This window comes from Bos javanicus, chromosome 10 (assembly GCF_032452875.1).
Source record: "Bos javanicus breed banteng chromosome 10, ARS-OSU_banteng_1.0, whole genome shotgun sequence".
NCBI classification, from domain to species: Eukaryota; Metazoa; Chordata; class Mammalia; order Artiodactyla; family Bovidae; genus Bos; species Bos javanicus.
In genome coordinates this window covers 100,106,020-100,124,849 of record NC_083877.1, presented here as the reverse complement: position 1 = coordinate 100,124,849, position 18,830 = coordinate 100,106,020, and the positions used below count along the sequence as shown (strand labels likewise).

Here is an 18,830-nt window from a genome sequence, read left to right as displayed (position 1 = left end):
AAAGGCCTGCTTGAAAGGCTGGCCCCTGGTCAGTAACTTAGAACCTGGCTAGCGCCCTGTGCGTGTGTGCGTGCGTGAGTGCTAAGTCGCTTCAATCGTGTCTGACTCTTTGCGACCCTATGGACTACAGCCCACCAGGCCCCTCAGTCCTTGGGATCCTCCAGGCAAGAACGCTGGACTGGGTCGTCATGCCTTCCTCCATGGGATCCTCCCGACCCAGGGACTGAACCTGCGTCTCTTACATCTCCTGCACTGGCACACGGATTCTTTACCGTTGGCGCCACCTGGGAAGCCCAGCTAGTGCCCTATGCTTATATAACTTTCCCCAAATGATAGCGTGGCTCACTACACCTGCATGTGGTGTACAAACACCTGCTTCACTTCTTGGAGTCTGGGGTCCTGGTATGTGATAGGCAGACGGTGCCTCCCTCTATGGCCAGCCCCCAGTAACAGATTGTTGTTGTTCAGTCGCTAAGTCGTGTCCGACTCTCTGAGACCCCAAGAACTGCAGCACACCAGGCTTCCCTGTTCTTCACTATCTCCCGGAGTTTGCTCAAACTCATGTCCATTGAGGTGGTGATGCCATCCTACCATCTCATCCTCTGTCATCCCTTTCTCCTCCTGCCTTCAATCTTTCCCAGCATCAGGGTCTTTTCCAATGAGTCGGGTCTTCCCATCAGGTGGAGCTTCAGTATCAGCCCTTCTAGTGAATATTCAGGACTGACTTCCTTTAGGATGGACTGGTTTGCTCTCCTTGCGGTCCAAGGGATTCTCAAGTCTTCTGCAGCACCACAGTTCGAAAGCATCAGCGCTCAGCCTTCTTTATGTGATGGATCCCAGGTCTCTGATGAGCTTCTCTGGCAGACAGTGCTTCACACATGTTGCCACAACTTGCAGGAAGATCAAATGTGTCCTCTGTAACCCTAACCACCAGGGGTCGGGGTGCGTGAGAGGGGAACTCTTGAAAGCCTGTGTCTGGTTTCCTCTGAACTTTGCCCCACATGCCTTTTCCCTTTACTGATTTTGCTTTGTATCCTTTTGCTACAAAAAATCATGGCTATGAGTACAACTGTGTGCCGAGTCCCGAGACCTAATAAATCACTGAACCTCACAGTGGTTTTGGGGACTCTCAACAAAACATTTATGAAGATAATTACAAGATATTCATTGAAAGACAACAACAACAACAACAACAAAAGGCCTAAAGTAAATGGAAAGTTACATCATGATCCCCCTTGGGAAGAAAAGCAGACCCTCCACCCCCATCAGTCTTACATTCAATGCAATTCCAATCCACATGCCAACAGGGTTCTTTAATATGGAAGAGCAAAGGGCCAAGCATAACCAACTGGGAACAACAGGTGGTAGAATTTCCCCACCTGACATCAAGAATTATTATGAAGCTACCTTAATTAGGCAGCAGCGAGAACAACTCAATGGGGCTTTTCATGAAATTTGACAAAAATGGCTCTAAAATTTACCAGAATAAACAAAAGTCCAAAATAGCCAAGACATTCCTAATGAAGATGAACAAAGCCCTCCCAAAGAGTAAGTATAATAAAGCTACAGGAGTTAAGATGGTATAATATTGGTGTAAGGATAGACGAGCAGACCAACAGAACAGAATAGAAAACCCAAAACATATCTACCACATACACAGAAAAAAACCCTGCTGCTTGACAGTACAGACCTGAGAGGAGGATCAGTTAATGTGCTGGGACAACCAACTATGCAGAGGGAGGCACTAATTCAAATTCCTATCTCATACCATTCTCTATACCCTCTGTGTGTTTGAAATACTTCATCATAAAAAGTTAAGTTTGTTTAATGTACACACTAAAATCTCTTATTCTGTTCGTAAATCACTGGCCAACAATCATAATTTTACAAAATGTTACATTTTATAAGACCCCAAGGGACTATGAACTTACTTAAGTAGCATATAACCTCAATTGTATGTCAACTTTTTGAAAGATAGGAACCTTACCTCATAGATCCTGGCAATTCCACAAAGTAGGGTTACCTCTCCTGGAAACTTGTCTAAGCCTTGTTTGAAAAGATTTAAAGCAGTCAAGGGCTGATCCAATGAGATGTAAACCTAAAACCAGGATACACTTCAACAAAAGGACTTAAAATAACAGTATTCATTATGACAAATTTTTTTTTTCATTATGACAAATTTAAAATTATTGCTTAGTAACAAATTATCTCCTAGATATTACAGTAAACATTTTTCAGAAATGTGTAGGATTAATTTCCAATAATGATGTATAGTTATATCTCCTCATGCTGTGTGTGACACATTTATTCATTTATTCCTTCAGCAAACACTTACTGTGGGCTTACTACCGTCACACAGACTAGAGAGTAACTAGAAAAGGATGCCGAATACTATCACATGCTGTAAAACAATTATCCTGCAATTAAAATACATTGATTTTTAAAAAAGAGAGGATCAGGGGAAAATCTTTTTTAGGATAGGACAGACCTAAGTGTGTCTACAGGCAGGCACGAAGGGCCAATTGTGAGGCTGATTTTGAAGATGCTGGAGAAAGAGGGCATGCCCCAGGGGAAAGTCTGAGGAGCAGCAGCTGGGGAAGCCTCTGGAGGAGTTGGGGAGAAGGACCCTGAGAAGTAGAAGGAAACACATGTGCAGGGTAGAGGGGCAGGGAGTTGAGAGGGTTAGCACTCGATACTCCCGTTTAACAGTTTCCACCACTTAATTAGCAATGAGATATTCAGCGTGGATAAACCACAACCTATTAGGAACTTCTAAAAGGAGAACTACAGTTCTATGTACAGAAACATAAGATGATGACATTTTATTTTCTTCATGATCTTGGATCCTCCATTTCTTCCTAAACATTTAGACTGTGCTTTGAAGAAGCCCAAATGGAAACACACAAAACTGCCTGCAGTGTTTACTGATAAACAATGAGACTAGAGGAAAGGGTATGGATGAAAACTCTTTAATTTTTACCTTACATGCTTCTGAATTGCTTTTTAAAATATAATAAATAATATAATTCCATATGTGAAGTAATATAAAATATTTAATAATTCTTAAATTAACAAGCTTAAATTATAAGAAATAACGTGGTTCCTAAAATCTGCTTGGTCTCCAATTACTTAGCAATAATTCCTTCACATATTAAAAAAAACAAGTAAATTGTAACCCTATATAGTCACATAGGCAACAACAGAGTTAAGCAAATCAATTTATGAAAAAATAATCAAACCATGTATTTAACAATAGTTAAAATAAAAAGTACATTTTTAACCACATGGCAAGTAATTATCAATTAAGAAGATAATAGTCAAATACTGTAACCTGAATTATAATTTCAAGCTGTCAGAAAACTTTACTGTGATGTTTAGAAACCTTTTTAGAATTTAACATATAATGTATAAAGACACTTAGATATTAGAGTTTCAAATGTTTTTTAAAAACTACTATAAACATACTAAGCCAGCACAGTAAGTTTATATGGCAGAACTTCCCTTTGATTCTGTTAGTATGCTAACATTAATACCATATTTGGAAAATAGTAGCACTTCCTTTGGAGAAGGCAATGGCACCCCACTCCAGTGCTCTTGCCTGGAAAATCCCATGGACTGAAGTGACTTAGCAGCAGCAGCAGCAGATGCACTTCCTTTTCTGCCTTCTTTTCAACCTCCTTTACAACACTTTTTAAATTTAAGAAATTCTTAAAGATATATTAATACAAGATGATGTCCTAACCACCACTTCATCAAATGCTTCTTCTAAAGTAGCCTTGGTGAGGGTAAAGTAGTCACTTATTCCAATACTGAAAATTCCAGGTGGTCCTTCACTTCTATTGTGGCTGTGGGTGGCACTCAGGCTCTAGAATCAGAAAGTCCTGGGTTTGAATTGTTGTTGTTTAGTCTCTCAGTCGTGTCTGACTCTTCTGTGACTCTGTGGACTGTAGCCCGCCAGGCTCCTCTGTCCATGGGATTTTCCTGGCAAGAATACTGGAGTGGGTTGCCATTTCCATCTCCAGGGGATCTTCCCGACTCAGGGATTGAACTCCCATCTCCTGAGTCTCCGGCAATGAAAGGCAGACTCTTTACTGCTGAGCCACTGGGGAAGCCCTCTGGGTTTGAATGCTGGCTCTTAACAGGCAAGTGAGACTGAAAATCTTCACTTATCCTCTTAAGTCTCCTTTTCCTCAACAGTACAAAGGAAATGTTAAAGCAGTGTTGCTAAGAAAGTTTAATTAAATTACATGTGGAAAAGACTTGATAAAATACCTTACACTGAGTAGGTGCTCAATAAAGGGGAAATACTGTTTTTGTTATAATGACAGAGCCAAAAAGTGAAAGACCTACATAAAAACAATCCTGTTCTCTATAGTCTGCTGACACGGGAAACAAATGTGTTGTAGAAAAACACCTCTCTAGGGCTTGTGACCCCTGGGGATAGTAGGCCTGTAGTATGTTCTCCCAATCGAACGGGTAATATTTCAAAGAGGCTGTCTTACTTTCCCTGGCAACCGATTTTTCCTGAGATGGTTATCCTCCGAATGTTCTCACCTTTTCCCTTACCATTAAAAAAAAAAATGTTAAGTCCGAACACATTAACTTGCCAACTGTTCTTACAGAAACTGGCAACTCTCCCCATGTGCTGGTTGGAATTTAAACATTTATCCAGAGAAGACAAATTCCACTCAATTTAAGAATACTTACTTTTGCCAAGTAGAGAAATGTATCTACCATTTCTTGCTGCTTCAGGGCTGATTTAAACTGTTTCTCTGCTTCCCGATACAATCCTAACCTAAGAACAACCATTTTAAAAATTAGACAATCAATTTAAAACAAATACCACCAGCATTCATTCATACCGAGGATATGAATTAGAGACAAATTACATCTGTTAAGAGTAAGCATGTACCATGAAGGCAATGTTATATGCACACATGCATGTTTATACAGGTTAGACAAAAGATGCCGGCATTCCCATATTCACTGTCTGAACACTTAAATGGGGTGTAGAGTCTGTCTGAAGCCTAATCAGAGCAGGATGCCAGTGAGTCACCAACCAAATTGCTTGTGTCAGCTGACATGTCACACGATTATGTAAAGTTTAAAAATAAAATAAAATTAAAAAAAAAAAAAAAGAAATGCTCAGAGCCTCCATTTTATTGGAAGAACTGAAGATGACATTTTTTTGAAAAACATCTACTTTGAGATAAAAGCCCATTTTTATTTATTTATTTTTTAATTTTATTTTATTTTTAAACTTTACATAATTGTATTAGTTTTGCCAAATATCAAAATGCATCCATCACAGGTATACATGTGCTCCCCATCCTGAACCCTCCACCCTCCTCCCTCCCCATACCATCCCTCTGGGTCGTCCCAGTGCACTAGCCCCAAGCATCCAGTATCGTGCTTTGAACCTGGACTGGTTGCTCGTTTCATACATGATATTCTACATGTTTCAATGCCATTCTCCCAAATCTTCCCACCCTCTCCCTCTCCCACAGAGTCCATAAGATTGTTCCATACATCAGTGTCTCTTTTGCTGTCTCGTACACAGGGTTATTGTTATCATCTTTCTAAATTCCATATATATGCGTTAGTATACTGTATTGGTGTTTTTCCTTCTGGCTTACTTCACTCTGTATAATAGGCTCCAGTTTCATCCACCTCATTAGAACTGATTCAAATGAATTCTTTTTAATGGATGAGTAATACTCCATTGTGTATGTACCACAGCTTTCTTATCCATTCATCTGCTGATGGGCATCTAGGTTGCTTCCATGTCCTGGCTATTATAAACAGTGCTGCAATGAACACTGGGGTACACGTGTCTCTTTCCCTTCTGGTTTCCTCAGTGTGTATGCCCAGCAGTGGGATTGCTGGATCATAAGGCAGTTCTATTTCCAGTTTTTTAAGGAATCTCCACACTGTTCTCCATAGTGGCTGTACTAGTTTGCATTCCCACCAACAGTGTAAGAGGGTTCCCTTTTCTCCACACCCTCTCCAACATTTATTATTTGTAGACTTTTGGATCGCAGCCATTCTGACTGGTGTGAAATGGTACCTCATAGTGGTCTTGATTTGCATTTCTCTGATAATGAGTGATGTTGAGCATCTTTTCATGTGTTTGTTAGCCATCTGTATGTCTTCTTTGGAGAAATGTCTATTTAGTTCTTTGGCCCATTTTTTAATTGGGTCATTTATTTTTCTGGAGTTGAGCTGTAGGAGTTGCTTGTATATTTTTGAGATTAGTTGTTTGTCAGTTGCTTCATTTGCTATTATTTTCTCCCATTCTGAAGGCTGTCTTTTCACCTTGCTGATAGTTTCCTTTGATGTGCAGAAGCTTTTAAGGTTAATTAGGTCCCATTTGTTTATTTTTGCTTTTATTTCCAAACTCTCCAGAAAGCAGGAATAGAAGGAACATACCTCAACATAATAAAAGCTATATATGACAAACCCACAGCAAACATTATCCTCAATGGTGAAAAATTGAAAGCATTTCCTCTAAAGTCAGGAACAAGACAAGGGTGCCCACTTTCACCATTACTATTCAACATAGTTTTGGAAGTTTTGGCCACAGCAATCAGAGCAGAAAAAAGAAATAAAAGGAATCCAAATTGGAAAAGAAGAAGTAAAACTCTCACTATTTGCAGATGACATGATCCTCTACATAGAAAACCCTAAAGACTCCACCAGAAAATTACTAGAACTAATCAATGACTATAGTAAAGTTGCAGGATATAAAATCAACACACAGAAATCCCTTGCATGCCTATACACTAATAATGAGAAAACAGAAAGAGAAATTAAGGAAACAATTCCATTCACCATTGCAACGGAAAGAATAAAATACTTAGGAATATATCTACCTAAAGAAACTAAAGACCTATATATAGAAAACTATAAAACACTGGTGAAAGAAATCAAAGAGGACACTAATAGATGGAGAAATATACCATGTTCATGGATTGGAAGAATCAATATAGTGAAAATGAGTATACTACCCAAAGCAATTTATAGATTCAATGCAATCCCCATCAAGCTACCAACAGTATTCTTCACAGAGCTAGAACAAATAATTTCACAATTTGTATGGAAATACAAAAAACCTCGAATAGCCAAAGCGATCTTGAGAAAGAAGAATGGAACTGGAGGAATCAACCTACCTGACTTCAGGCTCTACTACAAAGCCACAGTCATCAAGACAGTATGGTACTGGCACAAAGACAGAAATATAGATCAATGGAACAAAATAGAAAGCCCAGAGATAAATCCACGCACATATGGACACCTTATCTTTGAAAAGGAGGCAAGAATATACAATGGATTAAAGACAATCTCTTTAACAAGTGGTGCTGGGAAAACTGGTCAACCACTTGTAAAAGAATGAAACTAGAACACTTTCTAACACCATACACAAAAATAAACTCAAAATGGATTAAAGGTCTAAACATAAGACCAGAAACTATAAAACTCCTAGAGGAGAACATAGGCAAAACACTCTCTGACATACATCACAGCAGGATCCTCTATGACCCACCTCCCAGAATAAAAGCCCATTTTTAAAAACTGAGGTACTGGGTTGGCCAAAAGGTTCATTCGGTTTTTTTCGTTAAGATGGCTCTGCTGCTGCTGCTGCTAAGTAGCTTCAGTTGTGTCCGACTCTGTGCGACCCCATAGATGGCAGCCCACCAGGCTCCCCGTCCCTGGATTCTCCAGGCAAGAACACTGGAGTGGGGTGCCATTTCCTTCTCCAATGCCTGAAAGTGAAAAGTGAAAGTGAAGTCGCTCAGTCGTGTCCGACTCTTAGTGACCCCATGGACTGCAGCCCACCAGGCTCCTCCGTCCGTGGGATTTTCCAGGAAAGAGTACTGGAATGGAGTGCCATTTGCTTAATTGTCTTTCAGATCAGATCAGATCAGTCGCTCAGTCATGTCCGACTCTTTGCGACCCCATGAATCGCAGCACGCCAGGCCTCCCTGTCCATCACCAACTCCCAGAGTTCACCCAGACTCATGTCCATGGAGTCAGTGATGTCATCCAGCCATCTCATCCTTTAACTTCATTCAAAACAATTTTGTTAGGTTGTGACAGCTGTCATATCTGTGTGCATTAAAAAAAAAAAAATCAAAACTGGTGAATTTTTGTACAGTCATTTTAATACTAAAAATAGAAGAAAAAAAGCAACATTTTCAGAATACTATGCTTTATTATTTCAAGAAAGATAAAAAAATGCAACTGAAATGCAGAAGAAAAAAAAAAGCAGCATGTAGAGAAGGTGCTGTGACTGATCAAATGAGTCAAAAGTGGTTTCTGAAGTTACGTGCTGGAGATTTCTCACAGGACATGCTGAAACCAAGTGCTGAAAATCATTTATACCAGTGTGGTATGTTAATCATTTTGATGTTTGGGTTCCACCAAAGTTGAGCAGAAAAAAATCTTGACTGGATTTCTGATGTGCTTCTCTACTTACACATAAGGAAAATGCTCCATTTTTAAAACAAATTGTGGCAGGTGATGAAAAGTGGATACTGTACAATCGTGTGGGATGATAGAGATTGTGGGGCAAGTGAAATGTACCACCACCAACCACACCAAAAGCCAGTCTTCATCCAAAGAAGCTGATGTTGTGTATATGCTGGGATTGGAAAGGAGTCCTGTATTATGAGCTGTTTCTGGAAAACCTAATGATTAATTCCAACAAGTACTGCTCCCAATTAGACCAACTAAAAGCAGCACTCGACAAAAAGCGTGCAGAATTAGTCAACAGAAAATGCAGTCTTTCATCAAGATCGTGCAAGACCACGTTTGTTTGATGACCAGGCAAAAATTGTTACAGCGTGGCTGAGTAGTTCTGATTTCTCTGCCATATTGACCAGACATTCCACCTTCGGATTTCCATTTATTTTGGTCTTGAAAAATGTGTCTTTTATTTTTAATTTAAAAAACAGAAGGAACTTTTTGGCCAACTCAATATAATTGCCATATAACATTATATCAACTTTTCAGGCATGTAACATAATAATCTGATATTTGTACATATTGCAAGATGATCACAATAAGTCTAATTAACATCCATCACCACACACAGTTACAGAATTTTTTTTCTTGTGATAAGAACGTTTAAGTTTTACTTTGTTAGAAAATTTTGCACACACAATACAGCATTATTAACAAGGCTGCCATGCTCTATGTGACATTCCCACAACTTATTTATTTTATAATTGATGTTTGAACCTTTTGACTTCTGCTACCAATCTGACCACCTCTAGTCTCAACCGCAGGCAACTACCAATCTGTCCTCTGTATCTATAAACTTTGTTAATTATTTTTGGTTCCTCATATAAGGGAGACCATAGGGTATTTGTATTTCTCTACGAGACTTAGTTTACTTAGCATAATGCCCTCCAAACCCATCCAAGCCATCTCGAACAGCAAGATTTCATGGGCACTAGATTGTTTCCATATCTTGGCTATTAATGCTGCAATGAACATGGTGATGCGGGTATCTTTTCTTCAAGTCAGTGTTTTCATTTATTCAGACAGATATTCAGAATGAGAACTGCTGAAGCACATGGTACAGCAATTTTTAATTAACTTCATTTTAAAATTTAATTAATTTAAAATGTTAATTTCAAGCACATTTTTCATGTTTTCGGGAACCTCCATACTGTGTTCCTTGTGGCTGCACTCATTCACACTTCCACCACCAGCTCATGAGGGTTCTCGTTCCCTCACATCCTGCCAACACTTGTGATTTCTAGTCTTTTCAGTAACAGTCATTCTAACCGATGTGAGATGACAATCTCACTGTGGTTTTGACTTGCGTTTCTCCGAGGATTAGTTGTGGAGCACCTTTTCATGTACCTGTTGGGCCTCTTGTCTTTTTTAGAAAAAAAGTCTTTTCAGAGCCTCGGCCCATTTTTTAATGACAGTGCTCTAGTTTTGTTTTTTTTTCTATTAATTTTCGTGAGTTCGTGATATTTGTTTTGTGTATGTTAACACTTTTTGTATATGTTCAGTTCAGTTTAGTCACTCAGTTGTGTCCAACTCTTTGCGACCCCATGAATCACAGCACGCCAGGCCTCCCTGTCCCTCACTAACTGCCAGAGTTTACCCAAACTCATGTCCATCAAGTTGGTGATGCCATCCAGCCATCTCATCCTCTGTTGGCCCCTTCTCCTCCTGCCCCCAATCCCTCCCAGCATCAGAGTCTTTTCCAATGAGTCAACTCTTCGCATGAGGTGGCCAAAGTATCGGAGTTTCAGCTTCAATATCAGTCCTTCCAGTGAACACCCAGGACTGATCTCCCTTAGGATAGACTGGCTGGATCTCCTTGCAGTCCAAGGGACTCTCACCACATTTCAAAACCATCAATTCTTTGGTGCTCAGCTTTCTTTATAGTCCAACTCTCACATCCATACATGACTACTGGAAAAACCATAGCTTTGACTAGATGGACCTTTGCTGGCAAAGTAATGTCTTTGCTTTTTAACATGGTTTCTAGGTTGATGATAGCTTTTCTTTCAAGGAGCAAGAGTCTTTTAATTTCATGGCTGTAGTCATCATCTGCAGTGATTTTGGAGCCCCCAAAATAAAGTCTCTCATTGTTTCCATCTATTTGCATTAAGTGATGGGACTGGATGCCATGATCTTCGTTTTCTGAATGTTGAGTCTTAAGCCAACTTTTTCACTCTCCTCTTTCACTTTCATCAAGAGGCTTTTTAGTTTTTCTTCACTTTCTGCCATAAGGGTGGTATCATCTGCATATCTGAGGTTATTGATATTTCTCCTGGCAATCTTGATTCCAGCTTGTGCTTCTTCCAGTCCAGCGTTTCTCATGATGTACTCTGCATATAAGTTAAATAAGCAGGGTAACAATATACAGCCTTGACATACTGCTTTTCCTATTTGGAACCAGTCTGTTGCTCCATGCCCAGTTCTAACTGTTGCTTCCTGACCTGCATACAGATTCCTCAGGAGGCAGGTCAGGTGGTCTGGAATTCCAATCTCTTTCAGAATTTTCCAGTTTATTATGATCCACACAGTCAAAGGCTTTGGCATAGTCAATAAAGCAGAAATAGATGTTTTTCTGGAACTCTCTTGCCTTTTCAGTGATCCAGCAGATGTTGGCCATTTGATCTCTGGTTCCTCTGCCTTTTCTAAAACCAGCTTGAACATCTGGAAGTTCACGGTTCATGTATTGCTGAGGACTGGCTTGGAGAATTTTGAGCATTACTTTGCTAGCATGTGAGATGAGTGCAATTTTGCAGTAATTTGAACATTCGTTGGCATTGCCTTTCTTTGGGACTGGAATGAAAACTGACATTTTCCAGTCCTATGGCCACTGCTGAGTTTTCCAAATTTGGTGGCATATTGAGTGCAGCACTTTCATAGCATCATCTTTTAGGATATGAAATAGCTCAACTGGAATTCCATCACCTCCACTAACTTTGTTCGTAGTGATGTTTTGGTCCCTATAGCTCTGTAATTGGTTTGAAATCAGGGAATGTAATGCCTCCAGCTTTGTTTTTCTTTCTCAAGATTGTTTTGGCTCTTCAGGGTCTGCTGTGGTTCCATACAAGTTTTAGAACTGCTTGCTCTACTTCTGTGAAAAATGCCACTATAATTTTGATAGTGATTGCACTGAATCTGTAGATTGCTTCATGCACTATGGGCATTTTAATAATAGTAATTCTTCTAATCCAAGAATGTGAAATATCTTTCAATTTACTTACGGCTTCATCAATTTCTTTCATTAATATTTTAGTTTTTGGTGTACAAGTATTTTCTTCTCTTTGGTTAAATTTATTCCTAGGTGTTTTATTTTTTGATGGAATTGTAAATGGGCCTATTTTCTTAATTTCATTGTTATTAAGGTATAGAAAGCAACAGATTTTGTATCCTACAAGTTTACTGAATTTACTTATTATTTCCAACAGTTTTTTGGTGGAGTCTTTAGGATATTCTATATATAGCATCACATTTGCTATAAACAGACAGTTTTACTTCTTTTCTGATGTGGATGCCTTTTATTTCTTCTTCTTGCCTAACTCCTCTGTCTAGGACTTCCAATAGTATGTTCAGTAAAAACAGAGCCAGTGGGCATCCTTATCTTACCCTTCATCTTACAGAGCAAAAGCTTTTAATGCCAGTGAGTGCGACTTCAGCTACAGGCTTGTCATTCACGGCCTTTACTGTGTGGAGGTACATTCCTTCTACACCCACTTTGTTAGGAGTTTTTATCATAACTGATGCTGGACTTTGTCAAATGCTCTCTCTGCATCCATTGAGATAATTGTATGATTTTTATACTTTTTTGTTAATGTGATATATTACATTGATTTGCATATGCTGAACCATCCTTACAGACCTGGAATAATCCCACTTACTCATAATCATGATCCTTCTCATGGTCCTATTTCATTTATTTCCATTCTGATCTTTGTTATTTCCTTCCTTCTACTAACTTTGAGCTTTATCTGTTCTTCTTTTTCTAGTTACTTGAGATGCAAAGTTAGGTTGCTTACTTGAGAATTTTCTTGTTTCTTGAGTAGGCATTCATTGCTCGGTACTTCTCTCTTAGGATGCAGTTTTTGCTGCATTCCATAAGTTTTGATGTGTTATAATTCCAGTTTTCACTTGTTTCAAGTTGCCTTTTTTGACTCTGCATAAGCCCATTTTTAAACTCTAAACAATTTTGAGGTAATCAGTTAACTTCCACTTGAGTAATACAGCTATACCATTTTATTATTCCACAACATTTCTTTCCCCTTTTTTGTCTCTGATACTGATTGTCCTAGTCTATGAATCTGAGATTTGTTCCTTGCTTAAATACAACTGTCCTGATGTCAACACCCACTTCTGCCCAGGGAACATTTTATTACCATGAAATCAATTGCTAAAGCACACTTCTGCCTGTCCTTAATAGATCTGTTGGGCTTTCTCATAACTACTCATCCCAGACATGTGGGAGCTACTTAGGCACTTTATGATAATGCTTTTATTTATGAAATAAAGACAAAACAGTATACAATATGGTCTATTATGTTACTTTCATTTAAAGGCTTGAAAGAATAGCTGTGTTCTTTTTTCCTAACCTAAACCTTAAGCACTGGTATAACTATACCCAAAGAGATGTTGGACAATGTGGGACAAAGAAGTTAAACTGACCCCACAGTCTGGCCTAAAGTTAGCAGATGTATGATGTGGTACAAGCCCCTATTGCTTCAAAAGCCCTGCAACTTTTACAAGGAATGTTCATAAAATGTTATCAGAGAACTCTGAAGTTCTGAAGAACAGCATATTTATACAGAGTTTCAACTGAACATTTAAGTCTTAAATACATGGCTGAAGTTCAATCACTGAATTCCATAAACACCTATTTAGTTTGCATATTTTTAACTAATAAGTTGTCTCTTGCAAAAAATAATTTTATAGGGATTACAATAAAAAGATACATATAAAAAAAGAATATGAAAACAGAACTAGATTTTAGAAAAAACAATGAAGAATAAAGAAATTAAAAAACAAGCAATGAGAGCTACTGAAGTACCTGGAAACCAAAGAAAGGAAAGAAGGATGAGTCATATGTGTTTTATTACTATATCCTTAAGAGATCATTTCCTCTAATCCTATCAAAAAGGAATTCACCACATGGGTTCTTGTGCAAAGGAAATGGAGTGGGCGCCATGTATAAAGAACGTCTAGGGATAATGAAAACATCAGTCAAGTTCATAAACATAGGACAATATCAAAGAGTCAGAGTCCAGAGATAATCTCCACCAACTGCCAAGTCTTCCTCTCCAATTTAATTCAATAAACATTGTCAAGGACCAACCGCATGCACATTTAATGATGTTAAGGAGTTGCAAAAATGAAGATAACAACCATGTACTGAAGGCACCAATTAAGACTGAAACAAAACATATTTTAAAATAAATCTAATTGCATTATGGCCAATGAGGAAAAAACGTACTTTGAGAGCACAAAGGAGGAACGAACTAAGTTCCAGCGAGGAAGGAATGGGCAAGATTTCGACAATGAGGTAGGGTGGGCTGGGGTGCACAAGCACACAAGAAGGGAAGTCCACAGCATGTTAGGGGGATGCCGAGTAGTTAGGTTTAACCAAAAAGGAAAACACGAGACAGAATGGGAGAAGTGAGACACATGGGCAAAGCTACAGACTTGGACAGGCTCATGGATGCCACATGTAAAATACAGATTTCACTTTAGAGGTAATGGAGATCAACCAAAGAATATTTGCAACAGTTCCTCTGACAGTAGTACACAGGAAGGATTGATCAGGCAAGAAAATGGAGGCAGAAAACCTCGGTAAGAAACTAACGTAGCAATTCAAACAAATGACACGAAAAGCCAGGAACAGGGCACTGGAGTGGGGATGGCTAGTAAGGGAGCAACTGTAAAAGCCACTGCCCAGGAAGAACCAGGAGGCCTTAACTGTCAGGAGCAGAGACAGTGAAGTTGCCCTGGGTGCTCCCTCTGGTACCCATCCCTGACCTCGTCACCGAGAGGAAGGGGCTCTTTCTCTGGGCTCCCCCTGAGCCCTGCACTTGCTTCTATCAAAACGGGACCCACATTTGCAAATGATTCCTGTCCGCTCTCTTCCATTCAGTTGTCAACTGTTTAAAGGAGCTTCTCATTAAACATTTTACTGTGAGTGAGTGGACAAATGAATGAATGCTCAATACACAAAGATGAGAAGCGACCAAGGAAACAGAGGAGAATAATAATTGATATAACAAAATACATTCATTTAAATACCATCTTACATGAAGGAAACAAGGAATCAAGTTATGCTTTTCCTTCATTATTACAGATTTCTGAGAGTTTTGCTTAGAACCTCAAGATTCCAAGCTTGTCCTCAGAAATTACATTCATAAAACTTTAATGTTATAATGATCCAGAACTACCTTTTATCAGAAAATACTTCCTCAATCTAACAGTAGGAAAAAATACTTTAGAGTTCTATGTGAAATATCTAAATGGAAAATAGTCTTAATTTCAACAGTAGAAAAATAAGCATCCTTTTTATTCTATTTATATATTTCCTTTTCCTCAGTGTTCAATAACTAAAGTTAGTTAACTACAGAATGATGTTCACAGTGACTAGTCTACCTTGTTTTTGAATAATAAAATACATTTATCTTTATAAAATATAACTATTCATTTGTTTCTATTTTTCAAATGCCCCAAGTGCATTTCCATATTAAGCAATCATTTCAGATCCTGTTTACCAGTTGTTGTATAATATTCATAATATTCATTATAACTTTTTTGATCTCTCAATTGGCTTAAAAATGTGTTTAAAGGTTAAGTGAACTGTGTAAGAATGTTCAGATCCTAGGGAAACACTAGGAGATTGTGCAAACAGTAAAAGAACTGGCATCAGAAAGCTGAGCTCAAAGGCTAGTTCTGCCGCTTACAGGCTCCATGAAGTTGGGAAAGTCACTTTATCCTTCTGAGGCTCACATTTTCTCATCTGGATAAAGGGCTACTAATAGCAACTACCTCCAAAATGCCGTAAGATTTAACTGAGGTAAGGTGATGTGTGGACCAGTTCTCGCTTAACTGTAAAGCACTTTGCAGATGTGAGGCAGAAGAAGAAATAAAGATGTGAGTCAAGAGGAGCAGAGAACCAACAGACCCGATTCTAATCCCAGGTCTGTTACTAACTGGTTCCTGATACAAATCAGTTTCTCTGGCCTCAGCTTCTTCATCTGAGAAGGGTGTGATGGTCTCAAAGCTTCCCCTTCCCACATCTAAAATTTCACTATTGTAAAGGTGTCTTACTGCCATCGTGTATGTGTGTAGTCAGTCACTCAGTCATGTCCAACTCTCTGTGGCCCCATGGACTGTAGCCCTCCAAGCTCCTCTGTCTATGGAATTTTCCAGGCAAGAATACTGGAATGAGTTGCCATTCCTACTCCAGGGGATCTTCCCAACCCAGGGATCGAACATGTGTCTCTTGAGTCTCCTGCACTGGCAGGCTGATTCTTTACCACTCGCAGGAAGCCATCACGTGATTGCTAAGCAAATGCTCTCTCAAGTAAGCCAGCGATACCTTGCTCTCTTCTTCATGAGGAAATCCATCCCCCAGAAAAAGTTACTGGATTTGAGGCCCTAAAATACATTGCCGTTTCTCAGCCTTTGAAAAGAATCTGAATTTTACCTGTAGTAACATTTTCCAATCTGCACTTTCCACCACCAGTCCTTGTACTGAGAATGTTCCGTGGAAAGGGCAGCCAAATCCAAAGCCTTTGAAAAACAATTCATTTTCAATTAGGATTTTCTCTTCTGACAATAAGCAGAAACAATAAATAATGAAATAAACCATATAATTAGCATCAATCAAAACATGCATTAGAAATCAGATAGAAACTCGAGTTGCTCATGTCTCCAGATGGCCCCACCAATTTTCCCTAAATAATCAGTTCCAGACCAGAGGGCTGACAGCAGATGAGAAGCAAACACTGATCAAAGGGAAGCAGATGTACAGTCTATCTGAATACAGCTTTAATATACAAAGTACAAAACTGGTATTAAAAATTTGTAAGTTTTTACCCCACCAAAATGCTTCCAAACTTAGTGGCAGTCAAGCCTTTACTGTGTAAAGTAGGCCCAAGCGCAGGCCCCACTTTAAAGACAGAGGTCGAGAAACAGGGAAAGATCAAGTATGGAGGCAGAAAAAGGTTTAAAAACAGGGTCATGAAGAAGAACTGATTGCTTGGGTGACTGCCATCTTTAACAACCACTGTTAAGTTATTCTGATGTCACCTTACGTTCTAGTAATCCTAAAGGTCAGGCTTTGCTTGCGATGGACTGAAAAAGAGCTAACTGCTTTCGTATTTTATGTGTGCTTATCCCTTTCTCTCTGTCTTCTAGTTTGTTCCTTCTAGTGATTATTCAAGATTAGACAAAAATACCTAATTAACAATTAGGATTCTATACTCAAAAAGCAGAAACCATTTGGACAGAGAGGAAGCAAATCAATCTTTATACAAATGTAAAGTTCACAGGAATCTGAAACTCATGTAAAGATTTGGTTATTAGTTTTAAAAGAATTCTGATTTTTTATAATACTTACTATCCTTTCTATTAAGGTTGAAAACCTTTTATGCTTTAGTCAGTGTTAACATTATCACAATATCCAATAGCTCAGTTACAGTAACTCTTAGATTTTCAGTTCTATAATCTCAGAAGTGAAATGAAAGTCCCTCAGTCATATCCGACTCTTTGTGACCCCATGGACTGTAGCCCGCCAGGCTCCTCTGTCCATGGAATTCTCCAGGCCAGAATACTGGAGTGCGTAGCTGTTCCCTTCTCCAGGGGATCTTCCCAACCCAGGGATCAAACCCAGGTTTCCCGCATTGCAGGCAGATTCTTTACCGTCTGAGCCACCAGGGACGCCCATAATCTCAGAATGTATCCCATATCATTGTTCATTTCTTCATATTAACTCTTATCTGAAATGAACGCCAAAAGAGTTCCTTGAAGCTCCTGCTGCAAAATTAATAACTTTCCTTGTGTTTCCCATCTTCCCTCACTCCAGGGGAGACTTCTAAATATGCAAACTATTTATAAAGGAATGGTGTCACATGCTGAGGTTCTAATGGACTTGAAAAATCAACATCTCTACTTGAAAGCTATGGAAATTAAAAAGAATCCAGAGATAAAAGTGGAAGTGAAAAATGAGGGGGAAAAAAGGCATCATTTCAATTATCATTATCTCTAGAAATACCAGAAAACCATATTTCAATCAGCTCAGTTCAGGAGTACATTGTAAATATCTGAGTCATATTCCTTTTAACTTAATCTTTTAGACCTGTTAAAGCAAACAGATCAGATTCACTTTCAGACTTAATATAACATTCTATTTTTCATAAAAATATGTCATTCTGAATTTTTTTTACATATTCTAATTTTTCCAAGATTAGATTTAGTGCTGACTACAGGCTGTTGATTTTGCTTTCAGATATGGTTCCCGTATATGACTCACATGCCCACATATTTGTCTAAGCCAATCAAGGAAATTAATATGAATTACAGATATAGAATAAAAATGGCAAAAATTACATGTTAATGATCGCTCTTCATTCGATGACTGAGGCTGCATTAGACAAAACCACCATTATGATTCGAAATGGACCCTGCATCCCCTGGGAACAGGCGCCCGCTTCTTACACGGCTTTGCTGTTCGCGAATGGTGCCGTGTTGTTGAGTCCCTCAAGAATTAATTTCATTCTTTACTTCTGATTTATGCTGAAAATAGCTTAGGAATCAAACAAAACTGCCATCGTAATAAGATGCACAATTAAAAGCTGTTAACATTTTTAAATTTTAAAGAGGTGACCGAAGAGCTGTATTTTTTTAAAGTCTTTGCCAGCTTTTTAAAATAAATGACTAGATACTTATATCTTAGGATCTTTGAATAAACTAATCAATCCAATATCTGGTTTTTAATAAAGACCTGCAAGGTTATAAATAAGTTCATAAAAGTCCCTATGAACAGGGAGCCTTGGCAGATCCAGACAACAAAACGCCTGTGAATACGTCCAACCAGGTGTCCCAGAGACGCTCCTAGTGATAGCTGGACACAGTGCCCCCAACCACCGAAGTTTAAACAGTCTTCCATTCACTACTGTGAGAGCTGTGACAACGTCAGCATGATGAAATTCAACAGCTTATGGAGATAAAGATCTCAGAATCCCCAATCCACATGCCACTTCAGTTCTGTCAATATTGCCAACACTGCCCCAAAAAGGGAGAGGAAGGGAAAGACTTATTAAGAACCCAAAAGCAGAAAG

General features: G+C 38.8%; 1 protein-coding gene across 1 annotated transcript in view; it reads right to left on the bottom strand.

Moving 5' to 3' along the window:
* The window catches only part of TTC8 (tetratricopeptide repeat domain 8), a 45,855-nt gene that overhangs the window by 16,344 nt on the left and 10,681 nt on the right, over positions 1 to 18,830 (bottom strand). The window contains exons 7-9 of the mRNA XM_061429660.1: positions 16,196 to 16,281; positions 4,708 to 4,795; positions 1,988 to 2,098 (exon numbers count right to left, since the gene is read on the bottom strand). Coding sequence (XP_061285644.1) covers positions 1,988 to 2,098; positions 4,708 to 4,795; positions 16,196 to 16,281 — 285 coding nt within the window. The remainder of the gene's footprint in view (positions 1 to 1,987; positions 2,099 to 4,707; positions 4,796 to 16,195; positions 16,282 to 18,830) is intronic.